At 40.0% G+C, this 23,423-nt stretch overlaps 1 protein-coding gene across 1 annotated transcript in view; it reads right to left on the bottom strand.

The window, feature by feature from the left end:
* Positions 1 to 23,423, bottom strand: part of rsrc1 (arginine/serine-rich coiled-coil 1) — a 202,106-nt gene that overhangs the window by 118,972 nt on the left and 59,711 nt on the right. Inside the window, exon 5 of the mRNA XM_022678771.2 lies at positions 11,134 to 11,170. Within this exon, the coding sequence (XP_022534492.2) occupies positions 11,134 to 11,170 (37 nt within the window). The remainder of the gene's footprint in view (positions 1 to 11,133; positions 11,171 to 23,423) is intronic.

Raw genomic sequence — 23,423 nt, forward strand, 5'->3', positions numbered from 1 at the left:
AATAAATTACATTTAAAGATTGTAAATAATAAAACACATTTTAAAATTTGTTTAAAAAATATTAATAAATAAAATAGATTTATGGAAAAATGTAAAGAAGTTAAATTATGATAAATGTTAAAAATATAAGCAGATGTAATTTTTCTATCTATGTATCTATCTATGTATCTGTCTGTCTGTCTGTATGTCTGTCTCTCTGTCTGTCTGTCTGTCCAGCTATCAGTCTCTCTATCTGTCTCTCTATCTGTCTCTCTATCTGTCTCTCTATCTGTCTCTCTATCCATCTCTCTATCCATCTCTCTATCTGTCTCTCTATCTCTCTATCTGTCTCTCTATCTGTCTCTCTATCTCTCTATCCATCTCTCTATCCATCTCTCTATCCATCTCTCTATCCATCTCTCTATCCATCTCTCTATCTCTCTATCCATCTCTCTATCCATCTCTCTATCCATCTCTCTATCCATCTCTCTATCCATCTCTCTATCCATCTCTCTATCCATCTCTCTATCCATCTCTCTATATTTGGTATAAGCCATGTGCTTGTAAGCAGCATTAGCTTAGATTTTCTTGTTTAAACTGAAAAGAGGAAAATTCAGATAATAATTTGCTGATGGATTTTAAAGAACTACACCACCCTTCAGTAAAATGATAAAACAGATTTTTTACTTTGTGATATAATTCATTATAAATGGAGAAAACGAAAATATTTCACTTCCAAAAGTTAAAAAAAATTATTTCTTTTCCTGTAAAGTTGTCGTTTTGGAGATTGCAACAGCTCTGTTGAAAATACACGATTCACACATTGAACAGTAAACACACAAAAACACACAACATAAATCGATATGGAAGTCAACAGGACTCGCTCAACACCCCGTGTGTGTGTGTGTGTGTGTGTGTGTGTGTGTGTGTGTGTGTGTGGACGTACATGTTTACAAGCTTAAGAGAGCAGTTGTCCAATAAACAGGTCAGATATAAAATGTAAATAAATAAATGAAAGATTAATAAATAAATAAAGATTTACAGTCAGCCCTCATAAATCATGCTGTAGAAAAATGAGCAACCAGAGCGGCTAACTCATCTTCCTCAGCCTGCGCTGAAAATGAAATTCACTGCAATACCTATCAAAACTGCAATCATCAACTGATAATATCGGCTTTGGTCTATCCGCACTTTCCGATTTAATTTCCTCCATGCCCTTGACATCCAGCGATACCATTAAGATTAAGCGCATACAGTACAGCGCCAGTTCTCCACAGTGATATATGAGCCTCTCTTACCAACTCTAATATCACCATCATCTGAAAATTAATGCTTTACTACTACTGCTGCCTTTACCTCCTTACACACTGCTGCAGATGCAAAGCAGGACCAATAGAAAGAGGGAAGGAGGGAATCAGAACTATATTACAAGAGAAAAACAAAAAAAGAGGCTGAGAGAGGGCAGCACAGAGCAAGGGCGAGAGAGGGGTAGTGAGGAGCAAGTGATAAAAAAATGAAGAGAAAGAAAAAAAAAAGAAAGAACTGAAATACAAAATGAATAACAAAAAGAGAGAGAAGCAGGGAGAAACAGAAAAAGAGAGCAAAAATAGAGTGAGACAAAAAGAAAGCAAGAGAGATGAAGAAAGAGAGCCTTTAAAAGCTCTATTATAAAAAAAGAAGTAAAAAAGTAAAGAAGCAATTAAAGAGTGTGAGGAAGTGAGAGATTGACTGAAAAATAGAGCAAGAGAGGGAAAACAGGGAAAAAAGAAAGACAAGTTAGAAAAGGTAATAAAAGTTTGGAATGGAACTAGAAAGAGAGAAAGAAAGAGTGAAGGAAAAATGGAAATGGAACAGACACAAGAAATTTTGAGAAAGTGACAGGACAGAGAGGATAATGCATACTCAAGGTCAAGAGACAATAGAAATTTAACTGGAGGGAGCAAGAGTAAGTGAGAAGAGAGAGAGAGAGAGAGAGAGATTGGAGGAGAAAATGAAAAAAAAACAAGTGAGAAAAGAGGAAAAGAAAAACTAAGAGGGATTTAAGGACAATAAGGTGAGAGGGTGTGCAAGCAATAAGAAAGGTGTTAGCGAAGAGAGAGAGAGAGAGAGAGAGAGAGAAACAGATAGAGAGAGAGAGAAAGAGAGAGAAAGCCAGTGAAAGACCAAGGATGAGAAATATTAGGAATAGAATTGGAGAATAAGAGAATGAGTAAGAGAGAGACTGTGTGAGAGAGAAAGAAAAAAAATAAAAGAGAGAGATAGAGAGAAAAAGGGGTGAAAGAGAGCGCAAGAGAGACAGAAGGAACAACTGAAAGAAAAAAAAACAAGTGAGAAAAGAGGGAAAGAGAGAGAAAGAGAGAGGAAGAGAGAAAGTAAAGAAAGCAAGAGAGAAAGCCAGTGAATCGCCAAGGGTGAGAGATAGCAGAAACAGAGTTGGAGAGAAAAGAAAGAGAGAGTGTGAGAGAAAAAGAGAAAGTGAGAGAGAAAGAAAGTATGAGAGAGAGAGAGAGAGAGAGAGAGAGAGAGAAAGTATGAGAGAGAGAGAGAGAGTTATGATGGCTGTGGTCATTTCTTCTATCACTGAGACATGCAATTACAGCAGGGCAGCACCTGGGCAGGGGTCAGTCTGATCACTCCATCATTTACCCGGGCAGAGGCTGAGAATGAGAAACCGAGATGAGGAACGAGGAGAGACCCCCTCCTCGGCCCCCCAAACCCCTCCTTCCTCCTCCTCCTCCTCCTCTCCCCCGGCACCACGACACATCCAATCTGACCAAATCATTAGTGTAATAAGCATGGAAATCTGTTTGCAGATTATTCGCCCTCACCTTTCATCTGCCCTGCCGCGCACTGAGCTGCTCTCGCCTCTTTATCTGCCACAATCACATCACCCGCAACGAGAGAGAGAGAGAGAGAGAGAGAGAGAGAAATAGAGAGAGAGATGAGAAGGGTAGTCCTCTTTTTGGCATGATGATCACTAGGACTGGGTCATGGTAATTCAATATATTGTGATATATATTGCGATACTTTGAGCACAAAAATATATTGGATTTTTTTTTTTTTTTTATCAAATTCAAGTCAACTTTTTAAAATGTCAACACCACACATCTGTCACACTTCAGCCAAAAAGACAACATTAAAAAATATGTTTTATGTTGCAACTCTACTGTGCATTGTCTTTGGTTTACTTAATTTGTATTTATTTTAAATAGATTTTCAGAACATTACTTTAATTAACGGACAGGTTAAATGGAGCCAAATTATAAGAACAACTGTACCCTGGTCAAATACTGTGGAAAAAGGGAGACAGTTGCTAAGGTGTTGCTAGGTGGTTGCTTAGGTGTTGGTGTGGTAAAGTTGTTGGCTGCCATGGTTTTGCCAAGATGTTCCTAGATGGTGTCAAAATGTTGCTATGGTATTGTTATTGGTTGCTAAATTGCTGCTAGTTTGTTGCCAAGGTGTTGCTATGGTACAGATGTTTGTTGCTGAGGTGTTGCAAAAGCTTTTGCTACGGTAAAGCTGTTGGTTGCTAAGGTGCTGATAGGTGGTTGCTAAGGATTTGAAGTCGGATGCTATGGTTTTGCTGGGTGAATGGTAAGAAGTCACTAGGCAGCTGCAAAGATTTTGCCATGATAAAGCCTTTGGTTGCTTGGGTGTTGCTATGGTACAGGTGTGGGTGGCTCAATTGTTACTATGACATAAGAGTCAGGTACTAAGACATTGCTAGATGGTTACTAAGGTGTTGCTGGGCAGTTGCAGAAATGATGCTATGTTGGTTGCTAAGGTGTTGCAAAATGGTACTAAATTCTTGCTATAGTATAGTGGTTATTTGCTAAGGTGTTGCTAGGTGGCTACTAAGGTGTTTCTATGGTATAGCATTTTGCTAGGTGGATAGTTAGGAGTTACAAGGTGGCTGCAAAGGTGTTGCTATGGTATAGATATTAATTGTCAAAGTGATGTTAGATGGTTCCAGTGTGGCTAATAAAGTGTTACTTTATTAGTGAACATAGTTCTTGTAATCTGTATGTTTAATTGTTAACATATTGATGGAAAAAGTGAAAAAAAAAAAATATATATAGTGGTTTTAAGAATCAATAATATCATGATACTTAAGTGTATCAATCATTTCTTACACCCAAAATGATGAGTCAAGCCTTTGTATATCCAGTGGAAAACTAGTGGAAGGAAGGAAACTTGTGTGACAGCTGTGTGAATAAATCTGTGGTTTGATGGGAACTGCAGCTTTGAGTAAAAGGCTGACACATTAATGAGGCCATAATCCGTCTAACTGGGAGGTCATGTGAACCCTGCCCTGTAAAAACAAGTGAAGACTCTCTTCTTGAAGACTCCGGCAGCACCGTGGCATTGCAGCTACGCCACATTAATTGCAGTAAATGAGCAAATGAATGCAAAAAGATCAATTAGCGTGTTGGCGCTAATCTGCATGAATCTGATGCTTTATGTCGGCGCTGATGAGCCGCTTTTGTAGTCCCCCTCTTTAAGCAGCTGCGCATCTGGCCTGATTAGCGTTAGCAAGCGCCCGCTACGCGAGTCACAGGGGGATTGGGGCCTGGCGGGACGAGAGAAAAGGGAGAAGTAGAAGGAAAGAGAGGCAAACAGGGAGTAATTAACATTGTCTCACTCTCAGCCGAGCACAAAAAATATTAAATCAAAAAAATAAACAGAAAACAAATAAAACAAACCGCCCCAGTTTGTGGCACAAAGCTAATTACTGTAAGGCTAAGGCGCTAAGCCACGCGGGCTCAACGAGTTTGGCTGTGTGTTCATCCCACAAAATCAAGGCTAACGGTAATATGACAAAAGATACAGATTTTCACACACGGGCTATTTTTTATGAAGAAAAAAATGACTTTTATTTTGCAAACAAGTTGCGAGTTAATGTGAGAAAAAATAAAGATCAGAGTGCCTGTTAAGAGATGGAGAAAGGACAGAGTGAAAGAGATGGAGGAAAAATGAAGAAGACAGATGAGAGTAAAAATAAATAGGAAAAGTTAGAGGAAATAAAGTGGAGACAGAAGAGAGAAGAAGACAAATGAAAGCTGTGGATAAACATAAAAAAAGAATAAAGAGGGGTGAGAAATAAGACAGAGATGAGAAAAAGAGAAAGCAGAGACAAGAGAGAAACAGCAGAAATAAATGGTAAGAAACAAAGAGGAGACAGAGAAATAACAGGGACAAGCGGGATAAAGAAAGAAGAAACAGAGTGGGGAAAAACGGGTCAAAGAGAAGCAGGAATGGGAGAGAAAGATGGAACACGGAGAAAGAGACAAATAGAAGCGATAATAGAGATGGAGAAACAAAGAGATGGAGGAAAACAAGAGATGGAAGAAAGAGGAAAAATAAGAAGAAAAGATTGAGAAAAGGAGAGATATGTGGAATGAGGAAAGACTAAAAAGAATGAAGAGAAGAAAAGAACCGATATATATGGCAAGAAAAGAGAGATGAGAACTAAAAGTGAAAGATGGGAAATAGAAAGAATAGAAAATGAGAGAAAAGAGAGAAAGACAGAGAGAGAGAGAGGAAGTTGCCTTTAACGCGACATTGCAGAGTTTGCAGTGTTATAACAGTGGTAGGACCTTAGGGGCTTGTAAATCCAGAGAGTTTATGACATATACTTACAGTGTGTATGTGTGTGTGTGTGTGTGTTTGTGTGTGTAGATGAGTTTTAAGTGAGATTGTAGGGATTGGGGGGCCCACAAACACCTCAGTAGGGGACAGTTTTTTATTTACTATTCTTCATCTGGAATCGTAATAAGATGCTTTGGCACTCCGGGTTCCTGTCAGCTGGAGCGTAATCTAGCAGCGGCAATAAATTCCCACCGTCAGCATCCGCATATTCAAATTTCACTGGAAATTTACAGTAAGGCAGGAGTGAACATGTGAGTGTGTGTGTATGTGTGAGAGACTGTGTGTATACGTGTGAGTGAGCTGTACTGCTTCATCTTTTATGAACTACCACTAGCAAGTTAAAATATAAACACACATGCAGACACACACACACACACACACACCACTCACTGTGCTTTAATCCACTCTGCGTGTTACTACACACACAGTGTCTACTGAGATAACTCATTTTCCCAAGTTGCATGCGAGCACACACAAATATATACACATACAGGGGTTGGACAATGAAACTGAAACACCTGGTTTTTGACCACAATAATTTATTGTCCCGACAGACAGTTCTGGTGGAAACAGGAGAGTTGAGGTGCACTTTGAATTCTGCTGTGATTTGAGCAGCCGTGGTTTTATGTTTTTTGGATACAATCCGGGTTAGCACCCGAACATCCCTTTCAGACAGCTTCCTCTTACAGCGTCCACAGTTAATCCTGTTGGATGTGGTAAGCTGACGTTACCATTGGAATATTTTGAGCAAAACTGTGCTCTTACCCTGCTAATTGAACCTTCACACTCTGCTCTTACTGGTGCAATGTACAATTAATTAAGATTGGCCACCAGGCTGCTCCAATGAAACCTCCCACACTAAACTGAAAGTTGTTTCAGTTTCATTGTCCAACCACTGTATATTGCCTGCCTAGCATTTGGTGACTTAAGGCTTGAATGGAGCTGCTCTGCCATGGAAACCCATTCTATGAAGCTCCTTATACTCTATTGTTCTTGAGCTGATCTGAAGGCCACAGTAAGTTTGAAGGTCTGTAGTGATGCAGGAAGTTGGTGATCTCTGTGCACTATGAGCCTCAGCCTCCGCTGACCTTGCTCTGTCACTATAAAGTGCTCAGAATGTTTCGAGTCGCATCCACATCCGTTGTTGTAATATCACTGACAGTTGGCTATGGAATATTTAGTAGCGAGAAAAATCGCACAACTGGATTTTGTTACACTGGTGGCATTCTGCCCTGGAATTCACTGAAGTCTTGGAACAGCAGAATGTAAACCTCACAGGGATGACCTGACCTGTATATGTTGAGGTGTTATCTTGTGAGTGAGGTTGAACAATGAACAATGTGCTCATGGCAAGGAGAATTATCAGACTTATCAGAGTGAGGTCTCGTCGTGAGTGCCAAATTAAGCAAGCATTTAAGTAGGAGTTAATGACCGTGACACTATCCTGCAGGTCAGTGCCATGTTTTTTAGCTTATACTACACAAGACAATACACAGGACAATAGTCACACATCCCATAACTTTTGGCGTGTCACTATATATCATCATTCTGGTGAGAAAACAGGTAGAGAACCGGGCTTAATGGCATGTGCAGAGTACTATACCAGTGTATAAGTGTTAAAAGTCCAATAAATACAGGGCACTCTGCAATTAGCGAGCAGAGTTAAATGAATAAAGGAAAGAATAAAAGTGATGAAAGGTAAAACGGAGGTGAAGGAGAGAGCAAGTGGAAATGAGGGGAGGTAGAAAGATGAAAGTAGCGAGAGGGATAGATATGGGGGGGGAGAAGAGAAGAGTGCATGGTTATGGGAGGATGCATTGATTTACAACTCTATAAAAGGCAGAGTGAATTATTGAAAAGAAGATTACATGCATAAACAGCAGGAATCAATATGTCTCTTTGCACTTTTGAAGTTTGTCTCCGCACTCCAGCAAGCTCTAATGCACCAGAGAGCAAACAGGGGCATCACACACACACACACACACACACACTCTTACTTGCTCGGAGTGAACACCTCTGAAAAGTTTTCTTACTTCAAAGTCGAAAGGACGTGGAAAATGTTAATGTATCAATATATCAAAGTATCGTGATATTTCACTTTTATTGTATTGTGTTGACTCTCAAAACACAATATCGGTACGTAATTAATATATTTTAATCAGGGCTGTCAAAGTTAAAGCATTAACGCACACCATTAATTTGGAATCTGTAACACGTTCTATTTTTTTATTGCAAATTAATTATGCCACCAAGTTTGACCCCAATTTCTGCCATAATCGATTTTTTTTCTGGTTGAATGACTGAAAAGCTTCAACACGGACAACACAATGACAATGAAATCCTGTTGAACCGGTCTCAGTTCAGACTTCCAGCTCCGACCCATATAGTGAACTTTGGGGCAGGAGAAACACAAAGCACATGGAGCAGATAGGACACCTGGATTCGCTCTAGTAGTATTAGTTCACACATGACTTAATACAGCACCAAAGCACATTTATGGCGTTACTTACTGCAGAAATAAAATAAAGGAGCTAAATCCAGTGGTATACTCTGGTTATCTACGTTTTCATTGTAGCTACACGCTTGCTCTCGCACTTAGTGTAAGATGCTCTTAAAGGGACAGTGTACACATTACTGAATACTGGATGCTACATATTTCCTCCAGACCATTTAAATGCTCATCCCCTATTGTGAGCATGTGTGCCATACCAAACATCTCCTGAGATTTTTATACTCAGCAAATTAAGTTCTACTTCAGAAATCCTCACAACCAAGCTGAGATGTTTACAGTAAGGTAACCCCACATTGGTTTTATTTAGTATATACTAGTGTACTTTAATTTACACCACTAATATAAACATAATTGCAGTTTACATTTCTTACACTCATTATTTTATTTACATTTAAATATCCACTATAAAACAAATTGTGTTTTCAGAAGAACAAGTGTGATTATTCACAGTTAATCACAGAATATTCCTGCGATTAATCTGATCAAATATTTTACTCGATTGACACCACTAATTTTACCATATAAAGATAGTGGTTCATCCTGACAGTGGTTCATCCTGTTGTGTACTAAAATCGTGTCCCATGACGTTTGCCCTGTCCACTGCACTGACCTGCACCTGGATTTGCGATATTGCGATATTGCAATACATATAGCATCACCAGGTTGAATGCAATACACATCCCTCCTAGTATTGAGTATTGGTTGACAGTTTTGGACATGGCAGAGCTTAATAAATTCTTCAATTTGGTCTTTTTTTTATATCAAAGGTGTATGATGGCACAGTATCAGACTGGGGTGAGCTTTGGGGATGAACAGCAGGAATATAAAATGTAGAATATATGAGCATATGACTGAATATGAGGGGGGGTCTTTAAATGTGGCATTAGGGGTCATTTGCGTACTATGGCCCTTCAAGGGCCCAGCCTCTGGTTAATATGCAGGGTGTGGCAAGCTGAAAGCTCGGGGAGGTGACTGTACATCCAGAGAGCCAGGACCCGCTGTGACCCCTCTCCATTATTCATCCCGCTGAAAAAAAGAACGCTGCAAAATTCGGTTTCGCCCCGGGAGGAGAAAAGGGCCCCTTTTAACTCCGGTGCATGCTACTCTGACCCCCGTATTAGAAGGAGCGCAGGAAACCCAGGAAATGTCGGACAATACATTTTTAAACACTCCCGCGGGTCTTTTTCTAAGGCCTCGCCCTGCCTCTGGAGAGTCGGGGTGATAGAAATAAAGAGAGAGAGGGAGAGGAAGTGGATGAAAAGATGGAAGGGAAGATCCTGAAGAAAGGCAGCTGCGATCAATCCGTAACATTGTTAGAAGTCGGGTGTGCTCAAGATCTGTCGGGTGTTTGGATGTAACTGGATGACACAGCTTACACAAAGTATATCATTGCCGTCCAATGAGAAACAAGTATCTCAATTCTTAGTTTACTGCAGTACCAGTCAAAAGTTTGGGCTTTAAAGCTTTACAGGAACACTTAATAATAAAAAAAAGATTCTTCTTAAAAGTAGCACTTTTAGCTTTGATGACACACTCTTGGTATTTTAATCTTGGCGTATTCATGAGGTACAGTCACCTGGAATAGGTTTCCCAATGTCTTGAAGGAGTTACTGGAGGTGCTTTACACTATGAAGCTCCAGCTCATCCCAAATCACCTCAATTGATCAGATTTAGATCAGGGGATTGTGGAGGACAAAGCACTTTTTTGTTTACTATGTAATTTCATATGCACTTAATTATTCCTTAATTGTTTTCATGTATTTAATATTAATCTACAATGTAAAAACTAAATAAAAAAAAAAACATTGAATAAGAATGTGTCCAAACCTTTGACTAATACTGTACACAAACTGAAACTGTCCCTTACACTGTGTCAAAATATCTTGATTAACAGACTGTTAATCTGAAAAACACATTTTTCTAAAAAAAAAAAAAAAAATCACTGAAAGTTAAAAAAGGTTTTATCTCTCTCCGGAAATGTTGCTGTTTTGGAGATACTGTGCATGTTTTTCATTGGAGAGTGACAATATGGACAAAACTATTGGGACCCCTTTAAAAGAAACATTTTTATAAAGTCATTTAAATGATTAAAAAGAGCTGATCCTGCTTTTGTTAGAGTAGCTGAGAAAAAAGTAACTGACTAATGCCAAAGGAGGAAGGAAGCTAAAGTTTGCCATAAAATATAAATAAAGAAATTTAGTAAAAGTTAAAATGTTAAATGATATACGCTCTATATATAGTATATATAGCAACTCTTGGTTTTATTCATCAAGCTACACATACTGAAGTATCACAGAAGTAACCCAACATGACAGGCATTTTGACATGAAAATGTAGAGGTTCCTAAGGGTGTCCTACTGTGAATGACCAGATTATATATGCACGGGCATATTCCAAGATGATAATGCCAGGAATCATGTGATTCAGGGAGAATGAGATCATCATTTTCACACATGGATTGAGAGAGTTCATCACAGAGTCCAGACCTTAACCTCATTGAGAATATTTGGGATGTGCTGGATGGAGAAGGACTTTGTGCAGTGGTCAGACTCTACTATTATCAATGCTGCAAGATCTTGGTGAAAAATTAATGCAACACTGGATTTAAATAAATCTTGTGACGTTGCAGAAGCTTACTGAAACAATGCCACAGTGAATGTGTGCTGCAATCAAAGCTAAAGGCAGTCCAGCAAAATATTAGTGTGTGTGATTTTTTTTTTTGTAGGACACCTAACATAAGGGAAGGGTTGGGTAAATGAAAGAATAAGTGCCCAAGTAACATGAAAGCCCGGTCAGGCCCTGTGAGAAATAAGAAAAGAGAGAGATCGAAAGAGAAAGACCAAGGAAAAGTGGACTCTCGCATTCGTTCGCTCGCTCGCTCGCTCGCTATCTGTCAACACAAGGTATTCAAAGCCCATTGCCACTGCGCATTCATTTCAGATGCAGATATCAAAGATGCCACAAACACGAAGGGGGGGAAATTGAGAACTTACCAGATGTTCTAATCCGGCTTTGATGTTCCCCACGTCCCTGCAACAGAAGAACAAATTTCCTCCACTGTAAATAAAGCCATGTCACTAATCGTTTCCCCTGATGCCCCCCACCACCCTCAACGCCCCCCGTCCCCCACCTCCACGGGTCCCTCTCTTGTGAATCAGCTGTAATTGCTACTTATTAAGGAGCTATTTATTCATTTTGCTCACTCCTTTTTTTATGACAGTGTTTTAAAACAACAGTTTATTCCACCACCAAAGCAAGGAGAGGGGAAAAAATAGGAACAAACAATTGATCAGAGCGACGATCAGGTCTCTTGCGCCACTCTCCATGTGTTTACTGGAATAATGATTGGTGTATGAAAGTTAAAAGTGGTACTGGGTGGTTACAGCGTCTTAAGCTCTTTGCACACATAAGCTCTTTGATCTGTTCTAACCTAGTGAAAATACGGTCAGACCCATAAGTATTTGGACACTTTATGTCTTTTTTTGTCTGTCTTTGTGCACAACCCCAAAGTAGACTTTAATTCAAGCAACCATAAAAAATTTAACTGAATATTACAATTTTTACAACAACATTACATAACTCACTTAGCAATTACAGCCATTTACAATTAGAGATTCTTTCCACTTTTACTTTCACAGGCTCAAAAGTAACTAGACAACTCAGCAACAAGTCCAAAAACTAGGGTCTTTCGTGGTATGGGGTTGTGTAAACACACTTCTGATGGCAGCATTAATGCAAAGAAGTAAAAGCCTTTTTGGTTCACCACATGCTGCACACATTACACAGGCATGGCCTTGTAAGAAGAGAACACAATTACTGAAAAGAGCACTTTCAGCACAACAGGCGACTGCTCTAACTCTATATGGTAAACATTTCCTTTCCACATTAGATCTCATTAACGATCACTAAGCTGATAAATTTACTTTAAAACAGTGTTTAATATGTACTAGTGCACCTCAAAACATTTGAATATCTTTAAAAAGTCAAGGGCAGTGGGAAGTGTGTCAAGTCCTGCTGGAAAATGAAATCCACATGTCCATAAAAGTTTTCAACAGAGGGAAACATGAAGTGCTATAAGATTTTTTGGGGGGAAAAAACTGCACTGACTTTGGACCTGATATAACAGTGGATCAACACCAGCAGATGACATGTCTCTCCAAACCATCACTGATTGTGGAAACTTCAAACTAGACCTTAAGGAGACTCTTCAGACTCCAGACTCTGGTCTCTTGATTTCTAAGGGTGTTTTTTTTACACCTGAAAGTCCAGACCGTGGTCCGAACCAAGGTTCATGTGTTTGCTACATTGTATATATTTGGTTCGCTTATTTTTGTTTCACACTGCAGTTTAAGGAGCGCACCAAAGACCTTTGTGTGATACTCCTACATCCTTTAATTATCAATTACGTATCGATGCGTTTTCCTTAACTTGATGCTGATTGGTTTTAGAAGGACATGCGTCTGACGTTGGCGTGTTGACAATTCAGCGGTTGGTTCATTCGGTGGAAAGCCTTTCCAGGATAAGGATAAAATAAATGAACAGATTAAATTCGTCTCCATAGTAGTGCTGCTGCTATTGTGGTTTTATACCAGCAGCAGCAGCAACTTCAGGCACAGTACCCTATGTTAGTTCAAATTCACCAAACGAAAGTGCTTGTCCTGGACAAAGTGGGTGGGACTGGAAAAGCTGGACGTCTAACTCTGCCTTCCCACAGGCTGCAGTCAGTAGTAGTTGGTTATTTTTCTTCTTCTGCTGCCGTTGTTGAGGAACGCCCGCTCAGCTTCCTGTAATTGGTCCGAAAGTTCGAACCATCCAGAAAAGCGCTTTCACACTGCAGGCGAACCGGACCATGGTTCACAAGATCCGGACCGAGACCACCTCTCTTGGTCGGACCAAAATCTGGTCCTTTGTTGCGGCCCCTTTCACACCTGGACTGAAAAGTCCAAAAGTCCGGACCAAACGAGGCAGATGTGAAAGCACCCTAAATGAAATGCAAAATGTACTAATAGTCAGTGCTGGTTTGGAGAGCCATGTCATTTCACGCTTCCCTCTGCTGACAACTTTTATGAAGATGCGGATTTCATTTTTCAGCAGTATTTGGCACACTGCCCACACTGCCAAAAGTACCAATTGTTCTTATATAATATAATTTTCTGATACACTGATTTTTGGGTTTTCATTGGCTGTAAGCCATAAACATCAACAATAAAAGTAATACAATAAAAAAATAAACGCTTAAAATAGATCACTCTGTGTGTTACACATCTGTACAATATTTTGAATATTTTCATATTTTGACCTGAATTGCTAAAGTAAAGTAACTTTTCAATGATATTCTATTTTTTTGAGATGCACTAGTATATCTCATTCTTAAAAAAACAGTCCAATGACATGTAAACACAGCATCTGTAGTCTCTGAAGACAAAGCTTCCAAAAGGGGCTAACCTGTTCTTTATTAATTAAGACTATTATTTAACACCCCATACCCTATCCATCTGTATTAACCAGTATTCATAACAAAGACAACAATCCATGGTACAGATATGCTACGCTAAAGACACACAGCCTATTAATTAGGCACGCACAATTAGACCCATAATTTGAGACTGATATTTTGAGTGAAAAGCGTGTGAGTGGAAAAACCCAGATAATCCCCTATTATCACCATGACATGAACTGCTCCCGATAAACAGTGGGATTCTGCTAAATATTAAACACGCATGTATTAGGATAATCAGTGCGGTGGCAGCGGCCCTGGCATGGCGAAGAGGGGGAGGAAGAGGGGGGCAGCTTTTGGATTAAAAGAGCAAATTGGCAGTAAATAATAGATGCATTTTTGGCACATTTCAAAATTGTAGCAGAGCAAACACAAAGATCAAGAGTAAGCAACAAAAAATACACACACATATACAGTGGATATCATTCTCCAATACTGGCAACAGTGTGTGCATGTGTGGAAAAATAGAGACAAGAGAGAGAGAGAGAGAGAGAGAAAGAAAGAGAGACATAGAGAGACAAAGGTAGAGAGAGGCTTATCGACAGACTCAAGCTTCTGATGTAGCCTGCAGCATCACAATGAAAATCTACACCATCTCTAAAATTACATTCAGTAATCATGGACACAAAAGCCCAAGTGAAACCCAGCTCGTCCATCTCTCTCTCTCTCTCTCTCTCTCTCTCTCTCTCTCTCTCTCTCTCTCCCATTTCCTGCAAATCAATCCCTCTCTCCATCTCTCCTGCAACACACCTCTGGCTATTCTGGCTATTACACTACACTGTCTGTGAAACTGAGGATCCTAATCGCTGCTGGTGTTGTGTGTTTTTATGCACCAGAAAAGGCAGTGATGTACTGGCTGAGAATGGTAGACACGCAATTAGATACCTGAAGTAATTTGAAATATTGATATACTGTACATACAAATCATGCTATAATCCCGCTAAAACTGCATTACACTGAAATAAATTCATAGAAATGTAAGTTGACTCAAAGTTAAATATTTTTGCAGGCTCCAAATGGTCCAACAGACAAAGGCGCTGCCGCTATGATCAGGAGATCGCTGGTTCGAATCCTGTTCATGTAGCTTGCCATCAGCTGCCGGAGCCCTGAGTGAGCACAGTTGGCCTTGCTCTCTCTGGGTGGGTAGATGGCGCTTCTTCCCCTCATCCCTCCAAAGCGTGATGTCACTCCGCACAAGGCGTCTGTGAGCTGATGTATGTGTACCGAGCCGCTGCTCTTTTCTCCGAGTGCGATGTCTGACTTTACAAGTGTCAGAGGAGGCATGTGCTAGTCTTCACCCTCCTGGTGTTGGGGTATCACTAGTGATAGGGGTAGTCCTAATAAGTGGGTTGGGTAATTGGCTGTGTAAATTGGGAGAAAATGGGCTAAAAATTTAAAATAAAATTATATATAAAAAAAAAAAGGTAAATATTTTTGCAGATTTTCAACCTTTCAACGATGCTGTTGCCAGGCGGTGTTGCTATATGTTTAGTAGGTGGTTCTGATTTACCCCAGTTAGATGTTTTGGTGCTGCACAGTGGTTGCAGTGGTCTAAATTTTTTAGATGATATTCAGATTTTTTTAGATACATCTGTAGGTGTGTATGGTGTAAGTGTTGTGTTGCTAATGATAAGTAGGTGGCTTCCAGGGTATCCCAGTCGTTGCTAGGAAGTTGCAAAGAAGAACAGTATCCCAGGTGGTTGCTATGGTACTTAGATGGTACAGGTTTAGGGGAAAAATCTGGCTGAAAAATAATATGTAGCAACATTTATGTTTTAATCCATTATTGCCCTTGGAATTCAAAATGCATGTTGGACAAAATCTATCGTTTAAGAGTTTATTACACTTTTTTGTTGGTACAGGAAGGATTAAAAAAAAAAAAAAAAACATTCATTTCTAGTGGTAAAATGGGCATGAATCTATTATAGAATGATACTTGGCATCAGGGGTCTATAAATCACAATGTTTTTTTTATATTTTAATCATATCATACAACCCATTCCCTTTTCTGTACTCAATAAAACTTCTTTATCCTTTCTTTTTATTTTATCACTCGATTTGTGCCAATAATCTGCAATTATCTACTGTTTTCTCTTTTACCTGCTTCTTTTTCCGTTGAATTAGCAGACTCTCCTGCTTCTATCTACTGTATCTCTCTCTTTCTCTCTCTTTCTGGGTCTCTCTCTCTCTTTCTCTCACCCTGCAGGCCCACCTCTGTGCCGAAAGCGGCCCTAATTCAATTAGGCCCTTCAAACCAGATCAGTCCGCGACTGAGCAGAAAAATAGGAAGAGATTATTGGCAAATGAATACAGATTTGTATCGAACCAGCACACTGAGTACATCGTCACCTTTTCATTTTTCCCCCTTCTCTCTCTCTCTCTCTCTCCTTCTCTTTCTCTCAGTCTCTCCCTCCTCCCTCCCTTCCCTTTCCCCTAGTTCGCTCTACTACCATCATCGCTTCTTCCCGCAAGTCTGTGGGGAGCGCTGATTCTTCCATCCCTCCCTCCATCCCTCCTTTCCTCCGTGCTGTCGACACGGTCACATCGATTTCTGAATTAGACTGCGATATTAAATAATTAATATACTTGCCGTGATTGATGTTTTGCATTAGGCCAATATTAGGTTATCAATCAAACTCCACTTGGTTTAATGTAATGATATTGAAAAAGTGTCAGGGGCCGTTCAGGCAATTTGTAGTTGAGGCAGAGAAGATAGTAATGCTGGTGTAACACAAGGCCAGCGAGCAGCCGAGGACTCGTTCTACACACATACACAAACACACACACACTCGGTCAAACTGGAGGAGAGGGAAAAACAGAGAGAGAAAAAGAAAGAGAGAGAGAGAGAGAGAGAGAGCCCAAGCGAACAAGCTGTCGTGAGGAAATGCATACAGCCATAATGGACAGCACTACGTGATGAAGAGAGAGAGCAAGCGGTCATAACCTTGGACTCAAGCTGGCATAGATCTGGACCTCTCTGACCTTACATCACCCTGAAGTTCATTACTCCAGTGAGCCTCAATTAGGGTCTGACTGATACAATATTCATACAATAAAAACAGTCGATCTTAAGGTTCTGTGTTTTATGACTTTTACTCATATTTCAGAAAAAAACATGTCAAAAATGGTTTGTTAAAATTCTTGATACACCTAGGAGATTCCCTTTAAAACACATTTACTGTTGTGTATAGCAGGACAGAGCATCGTCTCTCAGAAGTGAAGCAATGACAGGTCGGGCGCCCCCTGCTGTTCGGTTGCAGAAAGCTGTGTAACCCCACCCATCCCCATAGGTTTCAATGGCAAAACAGACAACTTTCAGTCACGTTTTTTTTCCCAATATACTGTAATTTTAGCTCCATTATTTAAATGCAACAGCTAGTGTAACCTCTGCTTATATGGTAATTTTCTTTATATTCCCACAGAATTAGTTTTTTAAAACGTTATTCAGCTCTATTCAAAAAGGTGTGGTTATTGTAAAAGGGCTGGGCTGGGACCAATGACTGTATGGGCGGGACCATAGACTGTGTGAGTTCTGTGGAGGCAGCCCTCAGGGGCGGGGTTATTTAAATGAGTAGGCTGTCTCTCCACAGTCTTTCTCCCTCCTCTGGTCTCTACTGCGCAGACTCGGGTTTCAGGATCGCCAACATGGCTTCATTGGCTTCATTTTCATTGAATGAATGGGAACGGCGACACAGCGTCCATCTTTTTTCAGTCTCCGTTACTGACCTAACAAGCTCTCCTAGCTATGCCTGCATTGCTTGTATAACCAGCACATGTTCAGCCTTCAAAATAGTATTTATAGTATTTCTATAGCTGCATTTAATTTCTATATATAAAAGCTATAACAAAAAAATTAAATCAGTTTAACTGAACAGATTCGTACCGAACAGCCATCATCAAGTCAACTTAAAATTTTTGCTGTGCAGCATGTGATCATGGTTTGATATATTAGTTATTTAGGGGAAAAAAAGCTCTTTTCAATTCCTTTTATCAGTTTTTCTGCAGCCATATTCTTTACTTATATATACTTTCATATAACTTGTCCTAGCATAATAATGTTGGTCTTTTTCCATTGAGGATCCACAAAAACGTTGTGGACGGAAACCCTGCTTTAGTTTGGGATTGGTAAATGCGAGTCATTTATCCTGAAGAACTACCTGAAGTACGAACTATCAAGCATGGTGGTGGTAGTGTCAAGCTCTGGGGTGGTTTTGTTGACAGTGGAACTAATGGAACTCTCCCACACAGGAGACTGTACTGTACTGTTTGAAAAAAACATCTCCAGGTAAGAGACTGGACTTCACAAACCTAATAAATCATGATAAAAGCAAACAGCTACTTACAACACAAAACATTTTCTTGAATGCTCAGAAATCAGAAGTAGCCAGATGTTTTCCAGGCCAATTATCTAGTAGGTAAAAGGTGTGAAAGTTTCAGGTCTTAAGGTTCAGGTCTTGCAATAAGTAGAGAGGGAAAATGTAAAACACCTAGTGTATGAGAAACTGTAGCCAATGAAAATAAGGGCTTGTAGTCAGCAGTGTGGAAGGGTAAAGAAAAAAAAAATGCTCCTGCTCTCTGGGTTCCCGTAAGGAGGTCATTATTTATCCGTACTTAATTAAGTAAAAGAGGACAAACAAGTCAAAGTGTTAACAGAGCTCAATGCAATGCCAGGCTTTTGCTCGCTGGTCAATACAGGCAAATTGGAAATGTCTGGCCAATCTGTCAAGTAAAGGAGGCACAGAATGACAGACGGACTGAGGACTCAAAAGGGTGTGTGTGTGTGGGTGTGTGTGTGCATCTCTGGCCGTGGCTATTCTTTCTGGACAGTTTATCGCTTTCATTTGCATACTCTCTTGAGCCTCCCCAGGTACGTATATGAGCCTTAGTTCCCCAGCTTTCTTCCTATGCCAGCTCTGAGGATATATACAGCTCTGGGGAGACTACGAGTGGCATAAAGCAGTGTGCAAGACTGGTGGAGGAGAACATGCCAAGATGCAGAAAAACTGTGATGAAAAACCAGGGTTATACCACCAAATATAAAAAAAAACACACACACACATATATATATATATATATATATATATATATATATATATATATATATATATATATATATATATATATATATATATGTGTTCTTTTTTATTTTATTTCTGTTTTTTTCTCTAGGTTAGAAGGCACCAATTACCCAACCAACTCACTAGAGCTTGTCACCAGTAGTGCCTCCAACACAAGGAGGGTGACTGAAGACTAGCACATGCTTCCTCCGATATATATGACGACAGACTTCTTCTCTTCTCTCAAACTGCTGCTGATGTAGCATTATCAAGTAGCATATGTGCAAATGTGCATATGTGGGTAAGATTCTCAATTAACCTGGATTTATATTAATATTGGTAATAAAGAAAGGTTGATAGTAAAAAAGAAAAGAAAAAAAAGAAAAAAAATCTGCCATGTCAGTTCAAATAATACACATTTTAATATGTAAAAAGACAGAAGTTGAGCAAATGACTGCCGCCCAGACCCAAGCATCCTGTCTCTCAGAAAGAGAGAAAGAGAGAGAGTGAGATGGGTAAAGGGATGGATAAAGATTTCAAATGCAATGAAAAAGACATCAGTCAGGCAGCTTTTGAGCCTTGTCAAGCATGTCATAGAGCCTTCATTTGTTGTTGGTGGAAAAAAGCGCTAAAATACTTAATAATGGACAAGTGAGTGTGACGAAATGACGCATCTCTGAAGAGGCCTAACTCATCAGCTCTGCATTCTTTTTGAGACTGTCCCAACCTCTCTTGCTCCTAGTGATGGAAGGAGGATGGAGGGAAGGAAGTGGTGGGGGTGATTGTCATCTCTGCATCACATACTTAACAGTAGCAGGGAACTGAAATTGAAACTGTATTCCTCGGTGTTTAGCTGCACTGGCTCTTTTTATTACTCTGTTAAACAGCTTAGAAGCACACACAACACACACAGGATGTTTTTTTATACAGTATCAGGACATGTGGTCACATTAAAATGTATATATTTTTAATGAGTTGCCAATTTTAAGCACATTTGGCCAAATGTCACATTTTGTCACAATGTAAATTTTTGTCATTAAGAATTAGTAATTAATGTGAAAAATAATACTCTCTGAATACTCTCAAAAAACACTGTCTTGCCACAGGAGGGTGCACAGTAAATAAGCTTCCACTGCTGCATTATAAAAAATAATTTTGTGGGTAGTGTACCTCTTGGTGAGAGATCATTTTGCCCTGTTGACAGACTTTAAGGAGGCGACTGAGAGAAGAGGGATGGTAATTCCGACTAATTATCCATTATATAGGGCTGTTCATCAGTCAGACATGGTCCTGGACAACTTGTGGCCATGTGATGCCTAATGCAGGCCTTCCAATTGGCATTTTTCAGCAGTATAATGCTCAACCACATAATGCAGACTTTTACCAAAAATGTCTCCACCAGACTGCAACAGTTCCTTGTCCTACCATGCTGAACTAATACATTGTATTTTCTTTCCTGTTTAACAGGATATTGAACAAATAAAAAAGTTGACTTATTTGCAGTGATGTATATGTAAGTGAATCCTTAGTAAGAAACTTACTGTTTTTGCTCTCTAGGGTTTACAATCTGTAAACCCTAGAAGCTTCAGCTTCTTCTGCGTTAACAACAAAATCAGGGCGTTTTTTTTCACGAACATGTAGGAAAACACAAGTGCTCATGCACAAAAGACTGCCTGCAAGGCGTCTGCTGTCACGATTAAGTACAATGGTAAGTTGGTAATGGCAACGCCCAGTCAGCATGTTCTTAATCAGGTCCAAACCCACCTTTCCCTTCTTACAGAACAAAAAAAAGAAAAACACAGTCAAACAGAACAGAACAGCCTCTTAGCATAATCCCACCACAGCTGAGAGAGGAAAAAAAGTCCATCAAATCCCAGCAAAAGCCTCTGCTGGCCTTTCTCTGTTCTTAAGAAAGTCTAGCGTAGTCAATAAAAGGGGCACATGGAAAGAAGAAAAAGATATGATTCGGAATTGATGGCTGGAACACCGCCCCTCTTCGGCTAAGCGTTGCCATAGACCTTCTGTTTTCAGATGCTCAACGGATAAGAAAATGGCTTGAATCATATTTGCATAGTGCAGAACATGATTGAAATTTGAAGCCTTATTTTAAGGAAAAAACACTTGAAGATTTCAGTTTTATCTACACAAAGTAAAGGTTCATGAATTGTGGTAGGTCTGGACATACAGTGTATTTCAGATACACTGCTTTGGAGCCACTGGATTTGCATTATATTGTGGGAACTTTACTGGTTTAAGAGTATTGTTGTGATCAATGTAGTCTTGTTTGTCCCTCCTGTTCATTTTCCTTCTTTTCACTCATTTCTCTCACTTTATTTCATTTCTGTACATCTCTTATTTCCCTTGCTGTCTTTCTTTGTGTCTCTCTCTCTATATATTTTTATTGGGGGGGGGGGGCAAGGGAGGGGTATTTAACATGCTAACATTTAACATTTACTGCTTAATTAACACATTACATGCACATATAATTGATATCTCAGGTCGGCACAACTCGACACTGAATCGAACAAACCTATTGAAATATACCAGTATGTAAACTAATCATGAAATGTTACCTCATGGGTTAGCTCGGGAATGCCAACACCTCTAAGTTGTGAGGTGCTATCTTGTGAGTAAGGCTGTTACCTGACTGGCAAGATGCAAAATGTGCAAGATGATGGGAATTATTATATCTCCGCGAGCCCTAAAAAAGTAGGTACCAATGTAGGTGACTTTTCATTTCCGAACATTTATTTAATCCGTAAATACAGCATAGAAGGCATTACCACCCACAGTAGACAGCAGTACAGTAAGTGTTTATGACTGTGATCAGCAGCACTTTCTGGCTAGATTTCTGGCAGAAATCATATTCACATTCAATGTGGATGTTTGACCCCACATGAATACACACACACACACACACACACACACAAATATGTATGCTTGTGTGTGCTTGTGTTAGCTTTGTAATTAATGTGCTGCCCCAGTTCAGAGACCAGACGAAGAGTTCTGAAAGAAGAGAGACAGCGAGAGAACAGACGACAGGAGAAAAGAGACGACGTAGAGAAAAAGAGAAAAAGAGGAGCGCACTGTATGCCTGAGGCCTACCAGAATCAGCCGACAGGGATGCTGAGAAAAGAATGGACACAGCTGTCTCTCTCTTTCTTTCTTTCTCTCTCTCTCTCTCTCTGTCCCTCTTGTGCTTGCTGTTCCTTTCTCTTTTTGCTTTCTTTCTCTTTTCTCTTTTCTTATTCCTTCTTTTTTTTCTTGGATCTCTCTCTACTTTCTTTCTCTCTCCTCTCTTCCTCTCTGACTCTTTCACTGTGTGGTTCTCGGTAGCCCGTAGCCTGTCTGTACCATGCTCTATTATGTAATGTTTTCAGTGCGTGATGAAAAGAGTGCACAGGATGGAGATCACTTCAGTTCAGTGTAAACAAATGCTTGCGTTCGGGTGTTCAGGTGTGTGTGTGTCTGAGTGTGTGTGTGTGTGTGTGTGTGTGTGTGTGTGTGTGTGTGTCTGTATACACACACTCCTCTTTCATTTTTTGACCCTGTGGAGAGGTGTGAGGCGCAGTGTCTGACCGGCAGGGACTGAAACTGATTACCTTGTTAACTCCTGGCTCTAAACGGCGGAGCCCGAGCGCTATTTGCAAATGAATTAGCGCTTTCCTTTGGCCCTTGCCACCAGACCCCCCCCTCCCCGCCCCTACTTTCCCCCCTTCTTTTTTCCCCATTATTTAATTCTGTGCCAAGATCATCTTTTTAAACTCTGCCATGACAGCTGCTGTATTCGCTGCCATTGTCCCACCGCAGTTTCGCTTCTTTTTTTCCTCTTTTCCTCGTCTGCGATCTGCTTCAGCAAGCCAAAAGTTTTCAGCCACGTGTTATTTCAATAGGGCTCTCCCCTGCTGTAGCACGGCCTTATTCTTTGTGTACAAGTGTTTCAATTTGTGGAGTGCTCCTCCTGGAAAGGGAAAAAAAGGTGACAATGTAGCAGATCCACATTGTCTTTCGCTCGAGGAATGATTTCTTCTTTCCAACCCCATCTCTCACTCTCTTTTTAGTCAAAGTTCTAATTGGGTGAAGATGAAAAGAAATCAAGCCATTCAGGAAACCAGGGGGAAATAGATTTTTGTGCCTTTTTTTTTTTTTTTTTCCTCCGCACCCCACTCTTTTTCTACCATCTCCAGCTTTGTCCCTCTCTGCAGGCCTCCGTCCACCCCCACGCCTGTTTAAATAGAAGTCAATTTTCTTTAAATTGTGGCTCTCAAATTAAATTTCCCTCTGCCACAGAGACTAATACAGCGCCTCTCTCGCTCACTCGCTCCCTCGCTCTCTCCACAGAGGACGGACCCACAGCCTCCCATAGAGACGAGGAGCAAATCCCAATTAATCCTTTAAATGGCAAGATGTTTCATACACTCTGAGTGATTAAACGAATGATGAGAATTTCCGAGTTTCAAACAAGTTGAGCAGAGTTTGGTGCTTCACATATTAGGCCTGTTTAATTAAGCTGAGGGATTATAATTACTGCTCGAGTGTGTGTGCAAGGAAGTAAGTGTGTGTATCTATACACTGACATACCATAAAATAAAAAATAAAACACACACATAGTATTCCAGTATCTCATGACTTTTGCCACAAGGAATAAAAAGCTGAAGAATGCTGAATTAACCTGTGGGATACGAATGTGGGAAGAAAAACATGAACGTGTTTTGGAGGGGTATAAAAA

This window comes from Astyanax mexicanus, chromosome 4 (genome assembly GCF_023375975.1).
Source record: "Astyanax mexicanus isolate ESR-SI-001 chromosome 4, AstMex3_surface, whole genome shotgun sequence".
NCBI classification, from domain to species: Eukaryota; Metazoa; Chordata; class Actinopteri; order Characiformes; family Acestrorhamphidae; genus Astyanax; species Astyanax mexicanus.